The 17,989-nt window shown below is 48.6% G+C and overlaps 2 protein-coding genes across 2 annotated transcripts; both read left to right on the forward strand.

The window, feature by feature from the left end:
- On the forward strand, positions 1-8,819 carry RAC2 (Rac family small GTPase 2). The gene is made up of 7 exons (XM_003202232.5): positions 1-207; positions 2,683-2,754; positions 4,302-4,419; positions 5,776-5,838; positions 6,512-6,671; positions 7,840-7,974; positions 8,575-8,819. Exons 1-6 carry the CDS (start codon positions 173-175, stop codon positions 7,968-7,970), a joined length of 579 nt encoding a protein of 192 aa, XP_003202280.1. The 5' UTR covers positions 1-172; the 3' UTR covers positions 7,971-7,974; positions 8,575-8,819.
- A 130-nt stretch (positions 8,820-8,949) lies between these two features.
- Positions 8,950-17,516, forward strand: SSTR3 (somatostatin receptor 3). The gene has a single exon (XM_085226894.1). The coding sequence runs from the start codon at positions 15,253-15,255 to the stop codon at positions 16,459-16,461; it is 1,209 nt and encodes a 402-aa protein (XP_085083020.1). The 5' UTR covers positions 8,950-15,252; the 3' UTR covers positions 16,462-17,516.
- The last annotated feature ends 473 nt before the right edge of the window (positions 17,517-17,989 follow it).

Consider the following 17,989-nt stretch of genomic DNA (forward strand, 5'->3'; position numbering starts at 1 on the left):
GGACCAGAGGGCGATTGAGTGAAGTTCCTTCTTCCACTTCCTCCCTCCCTGCAACCTGACCCCTTGCTTCAGCTCAAGGTCTGATACCCAAATTTGCCCGTGTCTGCGGCTGTTTGCCTTGACCTGACTTTCCTTTGCCCCAGGCACTGTCCTCCACCACAGGTCTAAGGACATGCAAGCCATCAAGTGTGTCGTGGTGGGAGATGGGTATGTATCCCCTTCTTTTTCTCTGGGAGGGAGGAGTGGTGATGAGGGGTGAGGAAGAAGGTCGCTGCTTGCTGAGACCTCCCCAGCTTCATGTCCTATCTCTTGCAGCTCTGCATTGCATTTTTTGTTACTCTTTCTTCACCGTGACAAAGAATGTGGCTTTGAAGAGCCTGGGAAGGGAGAAGAGGGTGCTTTGAAGGGCATTTGCAAAAGTGGAACTGTCACTCACAGGCCTGGCAGATATGGCTCACACGCAGGAGGCAGTGGCATCACTGCCAGATTCAACCTATGGGCAGGAGTCAGATTGAAAACCCGAGAGATGCAAGTGTCCTGCTGCAGGGGAATGGCTCCTTGAAGGCCATCTGCTCGCGGGGGCTGGCCAAAGGAGGATGCAGAGCTATGGTCCTGATGATATATCCTCCAGTGTCTGCATGTTCAGCCTTTCTCAACATGTTGTCCCTTCTTCAGTGTGTGGGGAGAGTGTTTGGTGATGGGTTTCTGTGGGCACAAGGAGAAGGAGATTGCAATGAGTTGGGTGTAGGTTTATACCCCTTGGATGCATGCACTGTTCATGTCCCACGATCTTTGGAAATCGATCTAAGCTGACAAAAAGTGACGCAGTACTACTGGGGACCTGCCTGGGGGACAAGGACTGTGGTCCACTGCCCTAGGGGAGCGGTGGATGAAGGGAGCTGAGTCCAGCAGTGAGCAGGTCATCTGGCATGGAGTTGGTTAATTCATTTCCCAGCTGGGAGCTGGCCAGAATGTTATCTGGGGCAGCTATCAGGCCACAGATGAGGAGACATTTGCAGCAGCCTTGCTCCCCACAGTCACTTCCTCCTTCAGATCTACCCCAGGGAGGAAGAAGTCTGCAAACAACAATAGATGTCAGACATATTCTCAGGGGCTGGGGCAATAGGGTGGAAGGAAGAGACAGGGACTGAGAGAGTTGTGTGTAAGCATTGTTACATCTTGGAAGAGTCCCCTGAAGAGTGCAGGCTAGAGCTGGAAGAACAACAACACTGGGCATTGATATGTTGCCCTATTAACCTACAGTTTCCCCTTCACATATTACGCCAACTCTTGTAAACACCCTCAAGGCAGCATTTCTCTTATGGCTAACTCCACTACATGTCCTTCTCACCTCAAATCCTCCTAAATCTTTTGTCCGCCCCATAGTTTTGTTTCTCTGTACACTTCCCCACCCTCCACCTAGTTGTCTAGTCACCACCCAAAGCTCTGTGGTTTTATTTCACATCCTTCACCTCCCTCCCAGCCATACCAGCCTTGTCATTCTCCACCAGCTCAACCCTACTGACCACAGGACCCTCTGCCATCACTTAACTAAGCCCCTCGTGTTCCCCCATAGCTGTTCTGGCCTCATAGCCATCCCCATCACATATCACCTGCCTCTTAGCTCTCCCTGAGTTCAATCACAGGAACCTGCTTTGCCATAACCTTCACCCCTTCGGTGACCCTTGGTGCTCCTCTCAGTTCAACCACACTAATTCAAAACCATCCCTCCCTTCCGTGCCTAACTCAACCTGTTGTGGTCATCTGCAACAAGAGCTAAGAGGGAAGCTGGGGAAAGACAGGGGACTCTGAGGTGAATATAAGAATGGGAGGTGGCAGAGAGAAAAAGAAGCATCGGAGCATGCTGAAGTGCTGCTTCATCTTCAGCTGCTTCACAGTGTGATGACTGAGGTAGATGCTTCACCACTAGAGCAAAGATGCCAACTGTGCATGTCAAGGGCGCACCAATACATACAGCCACAGCTCTGCAAAAGAAGACTTTGCAGGTACAGATGAAAAGCTTGGAGGTTGGTTCATGGCCAGATGGAGTGTCTCCACCAGTGCTCTTGCCCATTCTGTCTTGTGCTGCTACTCTGGCTTATTTCTCTCCACCCTCATGCAGTGTGTGGGTGGGGGAGGCTGAGGAAGGAGGAAGCACCAGCTACATGTGCAAGAAAAGTGTGAGCAGCTTCAGTCAGCCACAAGGAGAGGCACCTTGCTGGTGGCTTGCAGCTCTTGGTAAGGGTGATAGTGCAGCTTACAGTGGTTCATGGATGGTGCAAATTGTCAAGGCTGCAGACAGCTGGAAAGCTTAGTTCTGACATTTCTGCACCAAAACACTGTGTGGCTATCCTGGCTATGAGTGTGCAGCACTGCGCACACTGGGAAAATGGGCTCTTATCCTCACCTGGATGCAGTCTGACTGAGGGATCTCCATACCAGACCATAAAAACAAGCATTTGTGCTCAAAGGCTACCAACTGCTAGGGTGACAGCATGTCTTCCTTCTATTTGGTAGTCAAACCTATGGCTATGTGCTATCTAGTCTTGTAAATGCGTTAACCCTTCCAGGGTTCTCCTAACAAACTCTATCTTTGAGTCATGGGAAGGTTTCTCCATCTCACCCCTGGAAGACTGCCTGGACTAGCATTGTTCTCAGCTATGTTTCTTCTTTCTCTTCCAGAGCTGTGGGGAAAACCTGTCTCCTTATCAGCTACACCACCAATGCCTTTCCAGGAGAATACATCCCCACTGTGTGAGTGACATATCTGCAGTCTGGGGGTGGGTGGGAGGCAAGGAAAGCAAGTTATAAAGGAATGCAAAGAGTCCCTGTCACAAAACCCCATACCAGCAGAGGAAGAGATGCCAAACCAGCATGACTTCAGGTTGTCGTTCACCTTTTACTAGAAGCACAAGTGGCCTTATAAAACCAAAGTATAAATCGAACACTTGGAAAACATAAACTAACCCAAGGATCTAAATGCCTGCTAAGTTTACAAGTAGTAGATGGAGTCTTGCTGCCAGGCTACAAAAAATGGACCAGACCCCAGAGAAAGTGGTTTTCTGCATGAGGGACCACACATGCTTCCTTGTTCAAGGTACCTGATGTCACAGAACCAGGCACTGATAACCCTGGTGGTAAGAGCACAGGACTCAGCTAAATGCCAGAGCAGAAGGTCTATGCAATTCAGAGGATGTATGGATGGAAAGGGCAGCAAACTTATGGTTACCTTACTACAAAAAAAGACATAGAGGCCATGGAGTGTGTCTAGAGAAGAGCAACAGAGCTGTGAAGGGTCTGGAGCACAAGTCTGATGGGGAGTGGCTGAGAGATCTGGGGTTGTTCAGTCTGGAGACTCAGAGAGTCTCAGGGGAGATCTTATCACTCTCTACGATGACCTGAAAGGAGATCATGATGAGGTGGGGGTCGGCCTCTTCTGCCATGTAACAGTGATAGGATTAGACATAATGGCCTCAATCTGCAAAAGGGGAGGTTCAGTTGGATATTAGGGTAATTTCTTCTCAGACAGAGCAGTGCTGCAGTGGCACAGGCTGCCCAGGGAGGTGGTGCAGTCACCATCCCTGGAGGTGTTCCAGAACCGTGTGGATGTGGCACTGAGGACGTGGTCAGTGGGCATGGTGGGGATGGGCTGACATTTGATCTAGATGATCTTAAGAGATCTTTTCCAGTCTTAGTGATTCTATGATTCTTAGTTGGAGAAGCTGGATGCATTTTTCTCCCCACATTGTATGAAGTGTGTTTGGAGATGCATCCTCATACAGCACCACTGAGATATGACTACATGCTCCCCAAAGTGGGAAAATGAATGTGTCAGATTGTCATCTCAGGTACAAGAAAACCTGAGGGCCCTCGTTTTTACTCTGGACCAATTTGCAACAGGGGCAGAAGTAGTTACTGTAGCAGCAAGAACCTCTCTCTTCTTGGAAGCCAGTTTGTGTAAGAACACCATACCTTCCTGGGAGTGGCTGTGAAATGGCCATGTGTCTGTGGGCTGCGTATCATTTTTCCTCATGCCTGAGACTTGTGGTTGGAGATGATGAAAGGAGGCCATTTTGTGCTCCTTGCAGTAAGGCTTATCTCACAGTGGTAGTGTGTGTCATGAGCTCGTTCAAAAAGTCTTCATTGCTTCCTTCCTGTCACTTGTTTCCCTTATGAAACATGAAAAATCTACTAGAAACAACAGAGAAGAATCTACCCTTTCCCTGAGAGGCACAGAGTAAAATTTTTTGCCCCATCCCTCTTCTACTTTTTGAGCCTCAATGTATGTCTCTGCATTTCAGGTTTGATAACTATTCTGCCAATGTGATGGTTGACAGCAAGCCTGTAAATCTGGGGCTATGGGATACTGCTGGACAAGAGGATTACGACAGGCTGAGGCCACTCTCTTACCCACAGACGGTGGGTCACACTCCATCCTCCTCCTACTCTGGTTGTCCTTCGGATATATGTCCTTTCCCTGCTGCAAAATCAACATTTGCCAGACAGCAATGATAGGATTGTTCCCTACTCTCTTTGCCCTCTTCTGAGAATCCCTATGTTGATATACAATACCTGGAAATCCTAAAGGTAAAAGATATGAAAGAGTGTTTTGGAGCCCTCATCTATTCTTCATTACTGAGAAGCAAGGAAACTGAGATCCTCAAAACACTGACGAGTCCAGGTGACACTGGTTTTAATATGGGATAGCTGCTTTATACAGCCCTGGGAAACAAAGCCCTTCTTAAGAAGTTAAAGTGGATGAGGGAATTTAGGAGCAGGGGCAGGAGCTTTCCACATTCCTGTGAACCCCTATTTTGGCTTCTGACCTTTAAAAGAGTGGAGTTTTATAAACATGTATTTGATCTGCTGATGCCTCAGCTAAGTCCACTATTCTAGCAGAATAAATGGGTGATCCTCCCCACCTACCCTGGAGGATATTTTTCCTAGAAGTCTCTTGGAAAGCACAGAAAGAATCTGCTGCCTCAAGCATTGGTTTGAAGGTTGCCATTGCAACCAAAAGGGCTGGAATTGAGGCACTGTCTGTTCCAGCTATGTTTGGCCACATGAGAGTTAGATGCTTTATGTATACTGGCTGCCTAGGCTCCTTCTGCAGACATTGCAAGCATGCCTATTTCTCAACAACATACTTGTAGCTACCATAGGACATGTGCCAAGCATAGGTGGGTACAACTTTTCTGACGTGCTTGTCTCTGGTGGCTGTAGAAATATGACAGAGAGTAGGTTGGGCCTGGCACTCTTGATCGAAATAGCTGAAGTTGGATGAAATAAATGTAACTCTGAAGAGTTGCTTTGGCTTTGTTTTGTTTTAAATTGAAGCCTAAATTCTGCCAATGCCCAGAAGTGCTTATCCATACTCTGCCTCATTTGCCTCCCGCGATTCACTTTTGGGGTTGAATGTCATTTTGTCTCAACAGCAGGCAATGACAGCTATCTGGTGTCCTCTGAGAAATGAGCACTCTCAATACTGTTTCCCACACAAATGAATATTCTTACCACAAAAACCCCATCCTCATAGCTAAACGCTTGTCTCTTCTGATAGTGGTGGCTATGGTTACCATGAGTCAGGAGACTAAATATTCTTCCCTCCCTGTTGAGGCAATCAACAGCAGTCTGGACAGTGTCAGATGTTGAGAGACAGCTTTCCCCAACATGACCCATTTTGGTGCCCACCCAGTTCTGCAATCCCCTCCCTGCCTCCTGTATTGCAATCCCATACAGTCATTCTAACTCTGTACCATGTTTGCATGCCTACAGGATGTCTTCCTGATCTGCTTCTCCCTTGTCAGCCCAGCATCTTATGAAAACGTCCGTGCTAAGGTGAGACAGAGCATCTTTGTCTATCAGTGGGTGAGAGAATGAGTTTGGAGTTGGTCATGTGAAGAGTTGACTGTGGATGGAGACTACTAAGGGGATGTTTAGAGCTAGAGGGGTAATATTGTTTTCTGCATACATTAGAAGGAATTGAATGTCAGCCTGATTTCTGAGTCTTTTATGCATCAGCTCAAAGGAAGTGGTCAACCCCAGTGAAGAGTTATAATTCTTCTTGATGGGCTACTCTGTGTGAGACCACAGGCTTACGTTCTGATGGCACCTTTCATCCAAGACTGTCCACAGAATATGAAAAGCTGGTACCCACATCCTTTGTATAGGAAGTGAGGGAGGAAGGAGAGATGGAGAAAAACACAGTATTTCCTTCCTGCAACTCTCAAGTTCCTCCTTGGGTTTCAGAAAGCTGTGAGGGATAGAGAACAGCTTATGCTTTTGTTAGTAGATTGTATTTAGCACTGCCTCTCCTTTCACTTTTCACTATTCCCCTGCACTGGTGTCTGAGTTCCTGAGGGATTCAACTCATGCTTTGAGCTCCATGTCTGTAGACTCAATGGAAGGGCATCATGGAATGACAGGGTATCCTGTTAACATTTTTAAGGAGGTCCTTTTATTTCACTCATGCATATCCTTTCTTGTCTCTGCAATTTTGTTCCCTCATTAGTGGTTCCCTGAGGTGCGACACCATTGCCCCAGCACTCCCATCATCCTGGTGGGCACAAAGCTGGATCTTCGTGATGACAAAGACACCATTGAGAAGCTGAAGGAGAAGAAGCTTTCTCCTATTACATATCCTCAGGGTCTTGCCTTGGCCAAGGAAATCGGTATGTGCTTTGCAGGCAACGTCAAAAAAAGAGAGGCAGAAGATAAGGGCTTCCTCTCAACCTTTTGAGGCTTCCTTAGAAATATATCTGAAGAACAGGGGTCATGGGACAAAACACACTTCAGGAGACTTAGGAGGGAGGTGTGCTTCTTGAGGAAACGTAAACAACTCAAGCCTCTGTCTTCTGCTTCTCTCTAGATACCATCCTCAACACACACATAAATATGCACTCGCACAGTCTGCTCCCCTTTTACTCTGCTATTTCTATCTGGGCCAATATTTTCCTGTGAAAGCCACAGCTGCTGTGTGGGCAGAGGCCTTCCGGAAATAGGCAGAAGACTGAGTTTTCTAACATCTCTCAGGAAGAGATGCAACAACAATTTCTTCAGATATCTGTGTCTCACCCCCCTCTGGGCATCAGCTTCCCTCTGTATTTTGGGACGTTGCACAAGTGTTTGCACCAGGTAACCCTTTGTCTCAGCTGTGGAAGAAAGGATGAGGAACACAAGTTGAAGGACATGTTTTCAACTGACTGTTCAGAAGAGAATGTGGGAAGCCAGGATAGCATAGCCAGCGTCACATAGCCTCAGATCTGACAATGGGAGTAGGGAATAAGCAAGTCCTGGTCTTGTACAACTGAAACAGCTTTGCCGTCAGGATTGCCTGAGTCAGAGAAGTATGCCCTGATTGTGCTGTATAGATTTGGTCACATGAGTTGTGTTTATTCAGTTTGGGCAAGAGCCAAGTGCCTTGCTCTGCAGCACAAGATTTCTGCGAATTGGGACTGCAGAGCTCCAAAAGTGAGGTGCTGTGTGATTTAAGATGCCACCAAAGGTTCTTGTGATCAGTCTGAATGACATTTGAAACATAAGGAAACTGGGACCTCATCTCAAGAGGAGATTCAGGTGATGTTTAGGTATACACATCAGAACATATCTGCAAAACAGGCACTGAGGGAGGAGGATGTTGTGGCTATGAGGTGATTGGAGCCAGAGTTGTGCCGCTGACACAGATACATTCCTCTCTCTCATCTTGACAGCAATCTGTGGTATTCCTCCTCCTCTTGCATGGTTCTGAGTCAGCACCATTCACAGCAAGCTCCTGCATACCCAACCTGCCTACCCCCATTTCCTCCCTCCCCATTACAGCACCTGCTTTCCTCCCAACAGACTCTGTGAAATACCTCGAATGCTCAGCATTGACGCAGCGTGGCCTGAAGACGGTGTTTGATGAGGCCATCCGAGCAGTCCTCTGCCCACAGCCCACCCGAACAAAGAAACGAGCATGCAGCCTCCTCTAGGACAGTAAGTGTGAAAGGGATCCCTGGGAAAGACACCAGTGGCCATGGCCATGGAGGCTCAAGGCGAGGTTAGAGGGTGCCCTGGGCAGCCTGAGCTGGTCCTTTGCCATTGCCTGCCCTTGGGCAGGTTTGCACCCATCTCTTGATGCAGGGAGGCCCAGAATTTCTTGTCTCTGCCCTCACAGAAACTGTCACCTTCTGCCATAGAGGGAGCAGCATCCACATTGCCCTGAGGATGACCTGCTGTGAGCTATGTAAAGCCACAGCCTTTATCTACAAAGAGGGGTAAAAAAGCTGTTCCTTATTTATGGGAAATTGCCCAAATAGCTCTTCCTCTTCTAAGTCCCTGCTCAGCTGAGGTGCTGTGCATTAGCAGACTGCAGATGGGCCCCCAGGACTCCTTTGCTCCTCACATTGTCTCTTCTTGCCCATCCATCAATTCAAGGATGCAAGGCAAAGTTGGCCAGAGTGTGAGGACAGAGAGGAGCAAGATCTTTCCAAGCAGGACCTGGCCCTTTCCTTCTCCCCACTACCAGGCAAAAGGAGGGAGGGCAAGAGTATGACTGGGCTGGTTTCATGAGGCCTGTTTTTGTTTTGGCTGCAGGTTCTGGCCCCATCTTGATGCCAGGTTCAGCCTCACATGCAGGAGAGTGATGCCTCCACCATCCCGGAGCTCAGTACCTTCTGGCGGTCACTGTGCTTTTTACTTCTACTAGCTTGAAAGACTGTTGTGGGTCTTTGGCACTGGTTTGTCCATTTAAACAAGTGCCCCATGCCCCGGCTGCCCCATCTTCACCACCCCTCAGATCACACATAGTGAATGAGACCCAATAAACAGACCAGTCCATATGTCCTTGCCAAGCCCGTGGTGCAAATGTTGTATTAGCCAAGACAGCACAGCATGGTGGTCACACTTTGCCTTTTGCCCCGTATATTCACAGGAAAAAGTTTACTCATCCCCTAACAAGGCTTTCTCTCCTCTGCAGGCTTTGGGAGGGGTCACACAGCCCCAGACTGCTCTCAGTTTGCAGGGTGCTGGGGACACCCTTTTACCATAACACATCTGCACAAACACTGCTGATCGGCTGTCATAGGCAGTCATATCAGTATTCACTCTTGGTCACACTGCCAGGCACAGGCAGAACGAGAACAGGAAGGGGGAGGGCAGAAAAAGATAAAAAATACAACAGAGGAATGAGTCACCAGCCCAGACAAATCGCCTCCAAGTCACTAAAATTAAGCTGGAGAGAGTGGTCCCAGCGGTACAATGGATCTAGCAGCTGTGAGCACCTGCCTTGCTGATGCATTGCAGGGACTTGAGAAGCAGAAGTGCTATGGGGTGACTGCCACCACCACCGCTCATGGGTGGGAGGAGGGCTCCGGGTGAGATGATTGGCAGTACAAAATCCTGCAGTCCTGGGAGGGCACAGGGAGCTGTGGAGTCAAGCCAGCTCGCCTCTCCTGGATGCAGATCTGCTGCTGAGTTCCAAAGGCTGTGTCCTGCACAAGTGGGTGGCATGAGTTGTGTCAGCAGTAACACACCATGGCAAAGCCCCTGGGGTACCCTTCTGCCAGGGAAACTTCTCTGAGTTCAGTGCATGGTTGTGTCTGGGTACAGCAGCTCGATGCAGTGATATGGTCTGCTTTCAGTAATATGGTCTGATTTTCGAGTGGTTCAGTATGGAGCCATGAGCTGGACTTAATTATCCTTACGGGGTCCTTCCAACTTGGGAATTCTGTGATTCTGTAGTTCTATGGAACTCTAGCCACTGATATCTGCAAAGCAACCCTGGAGGACATCCTGCAGCAGCGAGTTCCATAGACTACACATGAGCTGTCAAATGAATTGCCTAAGCCCGGTTTAAGGTAACATAAATTGTGTCTACACCAGTCCAGAGAAGCAGAAAAAACATCTGGGCATGCACTTGTGGAAGGGCAAGGGACAGATCCCTTTGAGATTGGGATCCAGCCTCCTTTAAGCACTGCAAACATTACTCAAATCACTGAATTCTCACTCGCTCTCTGGTTTCCAAGCTTTTACCATCATACTGCATTGAATGCTCTGTCCCCTACTGCATGCAGTGATGCAGAGAAGAGAGGCTTGCTATATGCATGAAACAAAACTGGTGTATCTGCCTGCCACTGGAGGTGGTGAGCTCTCCTTCCAACACAGCCCAAGCAGCTTGCACAGCCCCTTTTGGAGCTGCTGAGAATGGGGCAAGACTCCAAGCTTGTTATCAGGTGGACATTGGCCTCTTCTCCCAGGTAACTGCAATAGGATGAGAGAGAATCACCTCAAGTTGTGCCAGGGGAAGTTCAGATTGGATATTAGGATATTCTTCTCTGAAAAAGTGGTGCTGCAGTGGCATAGGCTGCCCAGGGAGGAGGTGGAGTCACCATCCCTGGAGGTGTTCCAGAACCGTGTGGATGTGGCACTGAGGACATGGTCAGTGGGCATGGTGGGGGTGGGCTGACAGTTGGACCAGGTGATCTTAGAGGTCTTTTCTAGTCTTAATGATTCTGTGATTCCATGCTGATAAGCCCAAATGAGTGCACCTCTGCCATTATGGTTTTTTCTTCTAAGGCACGATTTCGTGGGCTGCCTGAACAGTGCTGCAGCCAACTGCCCTGCCATGACAAAGACAACCACTGGGTGCTGCCCATGCCATTCCTTCCCCAGTGAGGTCTCACATCCTCTGTGTCTCCAGACAACAGTGTTGCCAAGACTTCAGTTATCCTGACAGCTTTGTAACTTGCCTTCACCTGTTCACCTTTGAGGAGCACTGGCTGGACATAAAATTGTTCAAACAGTTTCAGAAGCCGAGTTTTTAGGCCACAGCTAAGTTCTGATCACAGGGATGCTCTCTGCTTGTGTTGAGGCTTGAACCAGCCAAATGCCCATAACTCCTGTGCCAAATGTTGAGAGCTAGATGACTACACAGTACAAGGAGTCACAGCTGCTGGATGCAGCATAGAGAAGTGGTGAGAAGTATAGGGAAGCACTCAGAGCAGGGAATGAGATGGGGAAATCCTAATTTCCTTCCTGGAGAAGTGCTGTCACAAAAGAACTTAATTTTTTACCCTGCCTCTTTTATTCTGGATCTGCCCCTTGCAGCACAGGTGCAAACTAGTGGAAGAGTTTGGGGCTGTCATATTATTTTTTTTTCCCAATGAAGGTGTAAAATACATGACATTCTGCAAGGAGCCAAGGGAGAGAGAGCTAAGACAAACAGCCCCCTCTTTGCCTATCTACCTCCCCGCTCTTGGGGCAGAGCAGAAGCAATAAGCATTTGCATGCTCAACAGCATCCCTCTTCCTGAGCATCTCACCAGCCAGAAAGGTTTGCTGTGTCCCTGCAGCAATGAGCAGCACTGGTCCTGTCTGCAAGATGCTGCCAGCAGGTTGCTCCTCCAGGGGGAGAGTGGGGAGGGAATTGCAGAGTGCTTTGCACTGCCACCCCCATCTCACAGAACAGAACCTGGCAGAGCCGAGCTACCCCCACCCCCACCCCCCCCCAGCTCAGTTACACCATCTCGCACAACACAGATGCTCTCTGCATCCCTCCCATCTCCCCTCCACCCCCTCCTTCCACCCTGCTCCTCCGTCACCGAACCCGCTGTCTCCCACCCCCTCCCCTGCACTCTCCTCCTCTCTCCTCACTCCCCTTCTGTATCTCTCCCCTTTTCCCTCTCCATTTCCCTCCTTTCTTCCTTTCATCTCTTCTCACATCGCTCAGCCCCTCATTCTCATTCTCTGCCGCCTCTCCTGTGCCGAGTGCCCATTGGTTGTCAGGATTCGTCCCCCACCAGCTGCCACCCCTCTCCATCTGCCGCCCCCGGCCGCCAAGCCCCCCTCTCTGCAGATTGACGGTGGACCAGGGGATTTGTCGGGGTCCTCTTAGCCACTAATGTGGAGCTGAGGGGCCTGGCACCCCTGGATGGCCACAGCCACGAGTGGGCCCTGGGGGTGAGGAGGAGACGTCCCGCAGCAGTCAGGGATGGAGCGATGGGCAGGTCCAAGGAAGAAGGACTTGTGGCTCTGCTGATAGGATATTTTAGACTCCCTCCCTTCTGGGACTGCTTTCCTTTAAAAAGGGGAAGGGGAAAACTATGACACGGATTCTCACGGTGAAGCAGAGGAAAATGTGCATTCCAACGACACGTAAGTACCAGGCAGCTCTGTCTGCTCTTCCCAGCTGTCTCCCGCGGGCATGAGTCCATGCAGAAGTTAACTCTGCCACCTCACAGAGGAAACATTCTGACTCCCAGCTCTGCCAGCTCCCTGCCACCTTGCTTAACCTGCAGTGAGGCAGGGGCTGTCCTGAGCTGGAACAGGACCATTGCAAACAAGGTGGGGAGGGTGGCAAGGAGGTAGCAAGTTCCTGGGCTCAGTGGTCTCTCCTGGCTTTTAGCCCTGCTTTCTAGACATGCTTTAGCATCCTCCTCCTCCCAGTCAATGCAGAAATATAGAAAAATATCTATATAGATATATAGATACTTAAATTGGTTGCACCAACTCCCAGCCTCCTCCTTCCTCTCTGCCCACACCTGCTCTCCAGCTGTATGGGCCAGATGTATTCTGGCAGCACCTGTTGGGAGACCCCAAGTCTCCTTCAACAGATTCTGTCCACATCATTAGGGACAAATCCCAAGCAGATGCCAACACACTTCAGTCCGAAGCCAGTTTTCCTCGCAACTTTCCACCTATGCAGGTGCTGCCAGAGCAGTGTGGATCCAGCCCAAATGAGGTACTGATGTTCTGTGGTTGTTCTGTCAAACTAGCCAGGGCATCTGATGTGGAGTCTGAGCTGGTAGATGGTGCCCGACAAAGTTAGTGGGACACAGATTGACCACCCTACCGCTTAAAGACAAAGTTTGCCCACCAGGATTGTACAAGCAGGAGAATTCATCTTCTGTTCTGTATAGTGAATCAGTGTTCTCTATTGCATGCTTTAGCATTTTTATAGGGTTTTTGGACCTCTGAAGCTGGCTTTAATGTATTGCTAAACAACAATCTGAACAACCAGCTTTGAAGTCTGGACCCCAGACATTTCCCCATATGCTTTTCATACCATCACAGGTGTTCTCATCTGTATTTATTATCCGTGGGGCTTTATCTCTAAATGCCCTTTTGGAAATTCCTGTGCATGTAGAAGGAACACCTTAAAGGGATTTCTAACAATGTTCCCACATTTTAGAGGATCATCTTTTTATGTACACATTGTTCTGTTCTCTGTCAATGTTCACAAGGATCTTTTTCCTCAGAGTAGACACTGTCCTCCTCCTTCCTCCAACAAAGACTAATGGGAACATGTGTCACTGGAACAGCAGTGGAAAAAGATCTTAGAGCTTGGAAAAAAGAGTGTCAGATTGCTTCCTACTCTGTCCATTCATTGCAGACAATCATCATGCATGGGACAGCCCAGTACTGCAGAACCACAAGAGGTGGGCTTCCATCAAGACAGTGTGTCACAGCCCAAGGCATCTTCACATAAAGAAATGCAAACAATTCCAGTCCTTCAAAGCTCATTTAAGTATAGCAGAAAACATTTATGCAGTAATCAATTGCATAATTAAGAGGTTGTGGATGCCCCATCCCTGGAGGCATTCAAGGCCAGGCTGGATGTGACTCTGGGCAGCCTGTTCTAGTGCCCCTGGCAGGGGGGTTGAAACTAGGTGATCTTTGAGGTCCTTCTCAACCGAGGCCATTCTATGATTCTATGATTGGGCTTAAGACATAGTTGTCCAGCTGCCTCTTCTTGTGGTCTGTCAGATGAGGTTCTTTCAACATAAGATTTGGCACACTTGTGAAGTCTGTTGATTTTGCCTATCAGATACCCAAGAACCATCCAAAACTCAACTCTGCCCTGAGGTTTCCAAAAGCCGAAATGACATCAACAAAAAAGACAAAAAGTTGTACTATCAAGACATATGTGAACAATATTGAGATCCTCTATAGATTCCAACTGGGAGAAAAATTTCTGGAGAGCTTCTGGCCTCCTGAACGTAGTTAATATTTGGAGTTCTTTCCTTTGAGATCTCCAGGTTTCGTTTCAAGAGTAAAAGAGCTTCAGAACCCTGAGAGATCTGTGTAAAGGGGAACCTCGGGTCCCTGGCATTTCCACCAACCCATCATAATTTCCAAGGAGGTGGTTCTCCAGAAAATTTTGCTAGAGCTGGAGTGACCCTGAAAACATCATACATCTGCCCTGCATAAGTTATGCCAACAAGTCTCTAGTTTGGACTCTGTTATATTTCTAGAGCCCTGACTAAGGACAAAAGGCATTCTCTCCCCTTCTCCGTCTCTCCTCTCCCTGCAGCTCTGTGCCCAGTGTCAGCAGAGAGCTGGTAGAGAACAGAGAGTTTGTTTGTTCAAAGCTCTCTCTGAGTGAGCTGAGAGTGCGGTTTCCATGCCAAAGCCTGATGTGATGGGCAATTGGGCAACTCAGATTAGGAAGCCTGGGACACTGCTTTGGTGCTGTGAACAGCTGGGGCAGGCAGAGCCACCTCAATTAACAGTGTTTTTCAGGGAGCAAGAGGAGAGAGAGAAAACAAGCCAAAGAGACAAGGGAGAGATCCGTGCTTATCCCTTCTGAAGTACCCAAAAATAATGTAGCTCTTATTTTACTTTCAAACCAGCATAACACAGAACAGCAACTCTTCAGCTTGGGTGCTGAGCTCAGCTTCAGGGCTTGAAATAAGAGTGGAGATGCTTTAATTTCTGCAGGTGAGGCTAACAACCCGATGGTGACCTCACAAGTCCAAAACGAGCTTCAGCAAGAGAATACTCGGTGAATGGTGATCCAAAGATTCCATAGGCACTTTGTCCCTGGATATCTCATCCTCTTTTGTTCATAAGGCACCTGCTCCTCATAAATGAGAATTAGGTCTCTCATATCTGCTCCTCCAGTGCTGTAGCCATCAACAGAAAACAAGAAATTTCCCCGTACCTAACCTACTCTTCCCTGAGGATCTTTTCCTATAAGAGAATATCCTCTTATCCCACACTGAGTCATGTCCCTGTTTATCCTTCTGTGCCTTCTGCACCTCCTAGGTCTGTATGGGATCAGTATTGTTCTGCATGTTGCAGTGGCTGCCTGTACCCACTAACCCACCTCAACTTCCCACGCCTGTTCATACCCATAGACATCAATGTGGAGGTTCTATCCATGGCTTGTTCAGCTGTCATATTGTTGCTGTAAATACCTTTCTTCTCTTCTCACCTCCAGGTTGGTAATTGATCCTGCAGGGAGACTGTCCTCATCCTCTTTTCTGCTTCTGCTATGGACACTTCTGCTTTCAGCCTCCCCACGCCAACAGTGTCAGAGGAGGGGAATGCCTCTGATAGCTGGGCAGGTTTCACCACCCCCAACAGCTCCATCACCACCACCAGCCCTGGTGTGGTTGTCAGCGGTGTCCTCATCCCCGTGGTTTACCTCATCGTCTGTGTGGTGGGGCTAATTGGAAATTCTCTGGTCATTTATGTGGTTTTGCGACATTCCGTGAGTGAATCAGTGACCAATGTCTACATCTTGAACCTGGCCCTAGCTGATGAACTGTTCATGCTGGGTCTGCCATTTCTGGCAGCACAAAATGCCCTGTCATACTGGCCATTTGGGTCCTTCATGTGCCGCTTGGTGATGGCCGTGGATGCCATCAACCAGTTCACCAGCATCTTCTGCCTGACAGTGATGAGCGTTGACCGCTACCTGGCTGTGGTCCATCCTGGGAAGTCCTCCAAATGGCGAACAGCACGAGTGGCCAAGGCTGTGAGTGCCACTGTGTGGATGCTGTCATCCATAGTGGTGCTGCCCGTGGTGGTCTTCTCAGATGTCCCTTTAGGTATGAGCACATGCCACATCCAGTGGCCAGAACCTGCCTCAGTTTGGCGAGCTGGCTTCATCATCTACACTGCCACTTTGGGCTTCTTCGGGCCACTGCTGGTGATTTGTCTCTGCTATCTTCTCATTGTTGTGAAGGTCCGTTCTTCCGGCAGAAGGGTGAGGGCTCTCTCCTCTAAACATAAGCTTTCAGAGCGCAGGGTGACTCGCATGGTGGTGACTGTTGTGGCTGTCTTCGTCCTCTGCTGGCTCCCCTTCTATGTCCTCAACATAATCAATGTTGTTTGTCCACTGCCAGAGGAGCCGTCCCTCTTTGGTGTCTATTTCCTTGTAGTGGTGCTGCCGTATGCCAACAGCTGTGCCAACCCTATCATCTATGGCTTCCTCTCCTACCGCTTCAAGCAGGGCTTCCGAAGGGCCATCTTCAGGCCATCCCGCCGTGTCCAGAGCCAGGAAGTGCCAGAATGTCCCCCAGAAAAGTCTGATGATGGAGGAGAAGAGAAGGAGATCAGCAAGATCACCCAGAATGGCAATGACAGACAGGAGCGCCCTCTAAGCAGCAGGGCAGGAGAAAGCAATGAGCAAAAACCACTCCCTGAGGAGCCTGTGGGCTGTGCGAAGAGCAGCAAGCTGCATGTCAGCTATTTATGATGAAAGAGATGGTGTAGGGGAAAGAGACTGGGACATGGGATCCCTTTCACCTTCTGCACTATCCTATCTCAGAGACAATGTGAGAGATCGATACAAGGCAATATTACAGATTATGCTTAAAGACGAAGAGGGCTCCATGAGCTTTGTGGAAAAAAAGAAAAGCATTATACTTGGCTTTGGAAAGGACACCTAAGTTTTGTGTGGCAAGAAGTAAGGGAAGGGCTGGATCTAGGGAGAGCAGAACAGGATATGGGAACAGGCAATATGGAGAGAGCAAGGTCTGTCCTATGCTGCATGATCCACCTTTGATCACCCACCTATGAAGAACATCAGCTACCATGTGACTGGCACTTCAAGGGAGTTCTCAAACAGGTATAAGTGATGTGTGCCTCTGAAGATCTAGAACAGGCATCCCAGTGCCTTGGTTGTCTTCTTGTGGACATGAGAAGCAGTTTACTCTGGAGGAAGAACAAGAAGGACAAATCTCTGCAGCTAAGACCCACCAGCAGCCTGTTGCATGAATGGCTGACATCTTTTTAGCTCTTCAAGAAGTCTTAGGGACAACTTATCCCCTCACTGGTCCTGGCTGGAGACCACTCGATGATGAGAATTACCCACCAGTGCAAATGGGACATTTCTTTCCCAAACTCTACAAACATCAAACTTTTCTGGTGACTGCACCCTGATAGAAGGTGTAACGAGTAGAAAATAAGCCAGTGAGGCACGGGTTAGAGGCAGTGTTTCTTACAAACTGAAATGCCTTTTCTCTTTTTCTCTCCCTCAGCCTGGCTGTAAATAAACAAAATGCCTTTGGACTTAAAAGCCAACTGAGCAGAACAATTCTGTGTGTTTAGGAGAAGGGAGATGCTATAGATTTGGCTCTCCTGAGAATAACAATCTCTCTGATCTCTGTATAAAGGAATGTTTGGCTGGTACAGGAGATCAAAGTATGTATCAGCAGAGAATGGGGGCAGGAAGCAGAGGGATCTCCAATGTGTGTTAGAGGAGTCTGAGAAATACTAGCAGCTGACTGTTCTTGTGGGAAATTGTGGAGTGTTTGGCTCTGGATGGAGAGGAAATGATGTGCCTGCAAATGTATGAAAGCAGTTGTATTTAAAAATTTGATCAATGGACTGTATGTGTGTGAGAATGGCTGAATAGGGTCAAGAATTGGAGTCAGGGTTGGAGGGGAATGCATAGGGGTTTGGCACTGTGGGATGGGTATAGATATGTACAGATAAAGGTTTGTGTGTGTATAAGTGCATAAAAATGCAGGTGAGGAAGAATGTTTATGCAACTGTGGGATGTTTAAGTATAGGCATGCAAGTATATATAGCAGTGAGTGTGCATGTGACAAGTTGTGTCAGAGTGCGAGAGGGCGTGCGTTGCTGTGAGTGTTGGATGAGTGTGCATCAGTTGCTGGAAGGAAGCTGTAAGTGGGCCTGTGGAAGAGCAGCAATGCACAAGGGTGGGCGGGATGAAGGTCTCTCACTTTGGCTTCATTCCTACAGGCTCTGTCTGTCCTCAC

The sequence above is a fragment of the Meleagris gallopavo genome, chromosome 1 (genome assembly GCF_905368555.1).
Source record: "Meleagris gallopavo chromosome 1, MGAL_WU_HG_1.1, whole genome shotgun sequence".
NCBI classification, from domain to species: domain Eukaryota; kingdom Metazoa; phylum Chordata; class Aves; order Galliformes; family Phasianidae; genus Meleagris; species Meleagris gallopavo.

Excerpts from the sequence above, each read along its gene's own strand:
- SSTR3 (XM_085226894.1), top strand. The coding sequence starts at position 15,253 with ATGGACACTTCTGCTTTCAGCCTCCCCACGCCAACAGTGTCAGAGGAG.
- RAC2 (XM_003202232.5), top strand. The coding sequence starts at position 173 with ATGCAAGCCATCAAGTGTGTCGTGGTGGGAGATGG. Across the intron at positions 208-2,682 it reads TGTGTCGTGGTGGGAGATGG|AGCTGTGGGGAAAACCTGTC; the intron begins GTATGTATCCCC and ends TTTCTCTTCCAG. Across the intron at positions 5,839-6,511 it reads ATGAAAACGTCCGTGCTAAG|TGGTTCCCTGAGGTGCGACA; the intron begins GTGAGACAGAGC and ends TTCCCTCATTAG.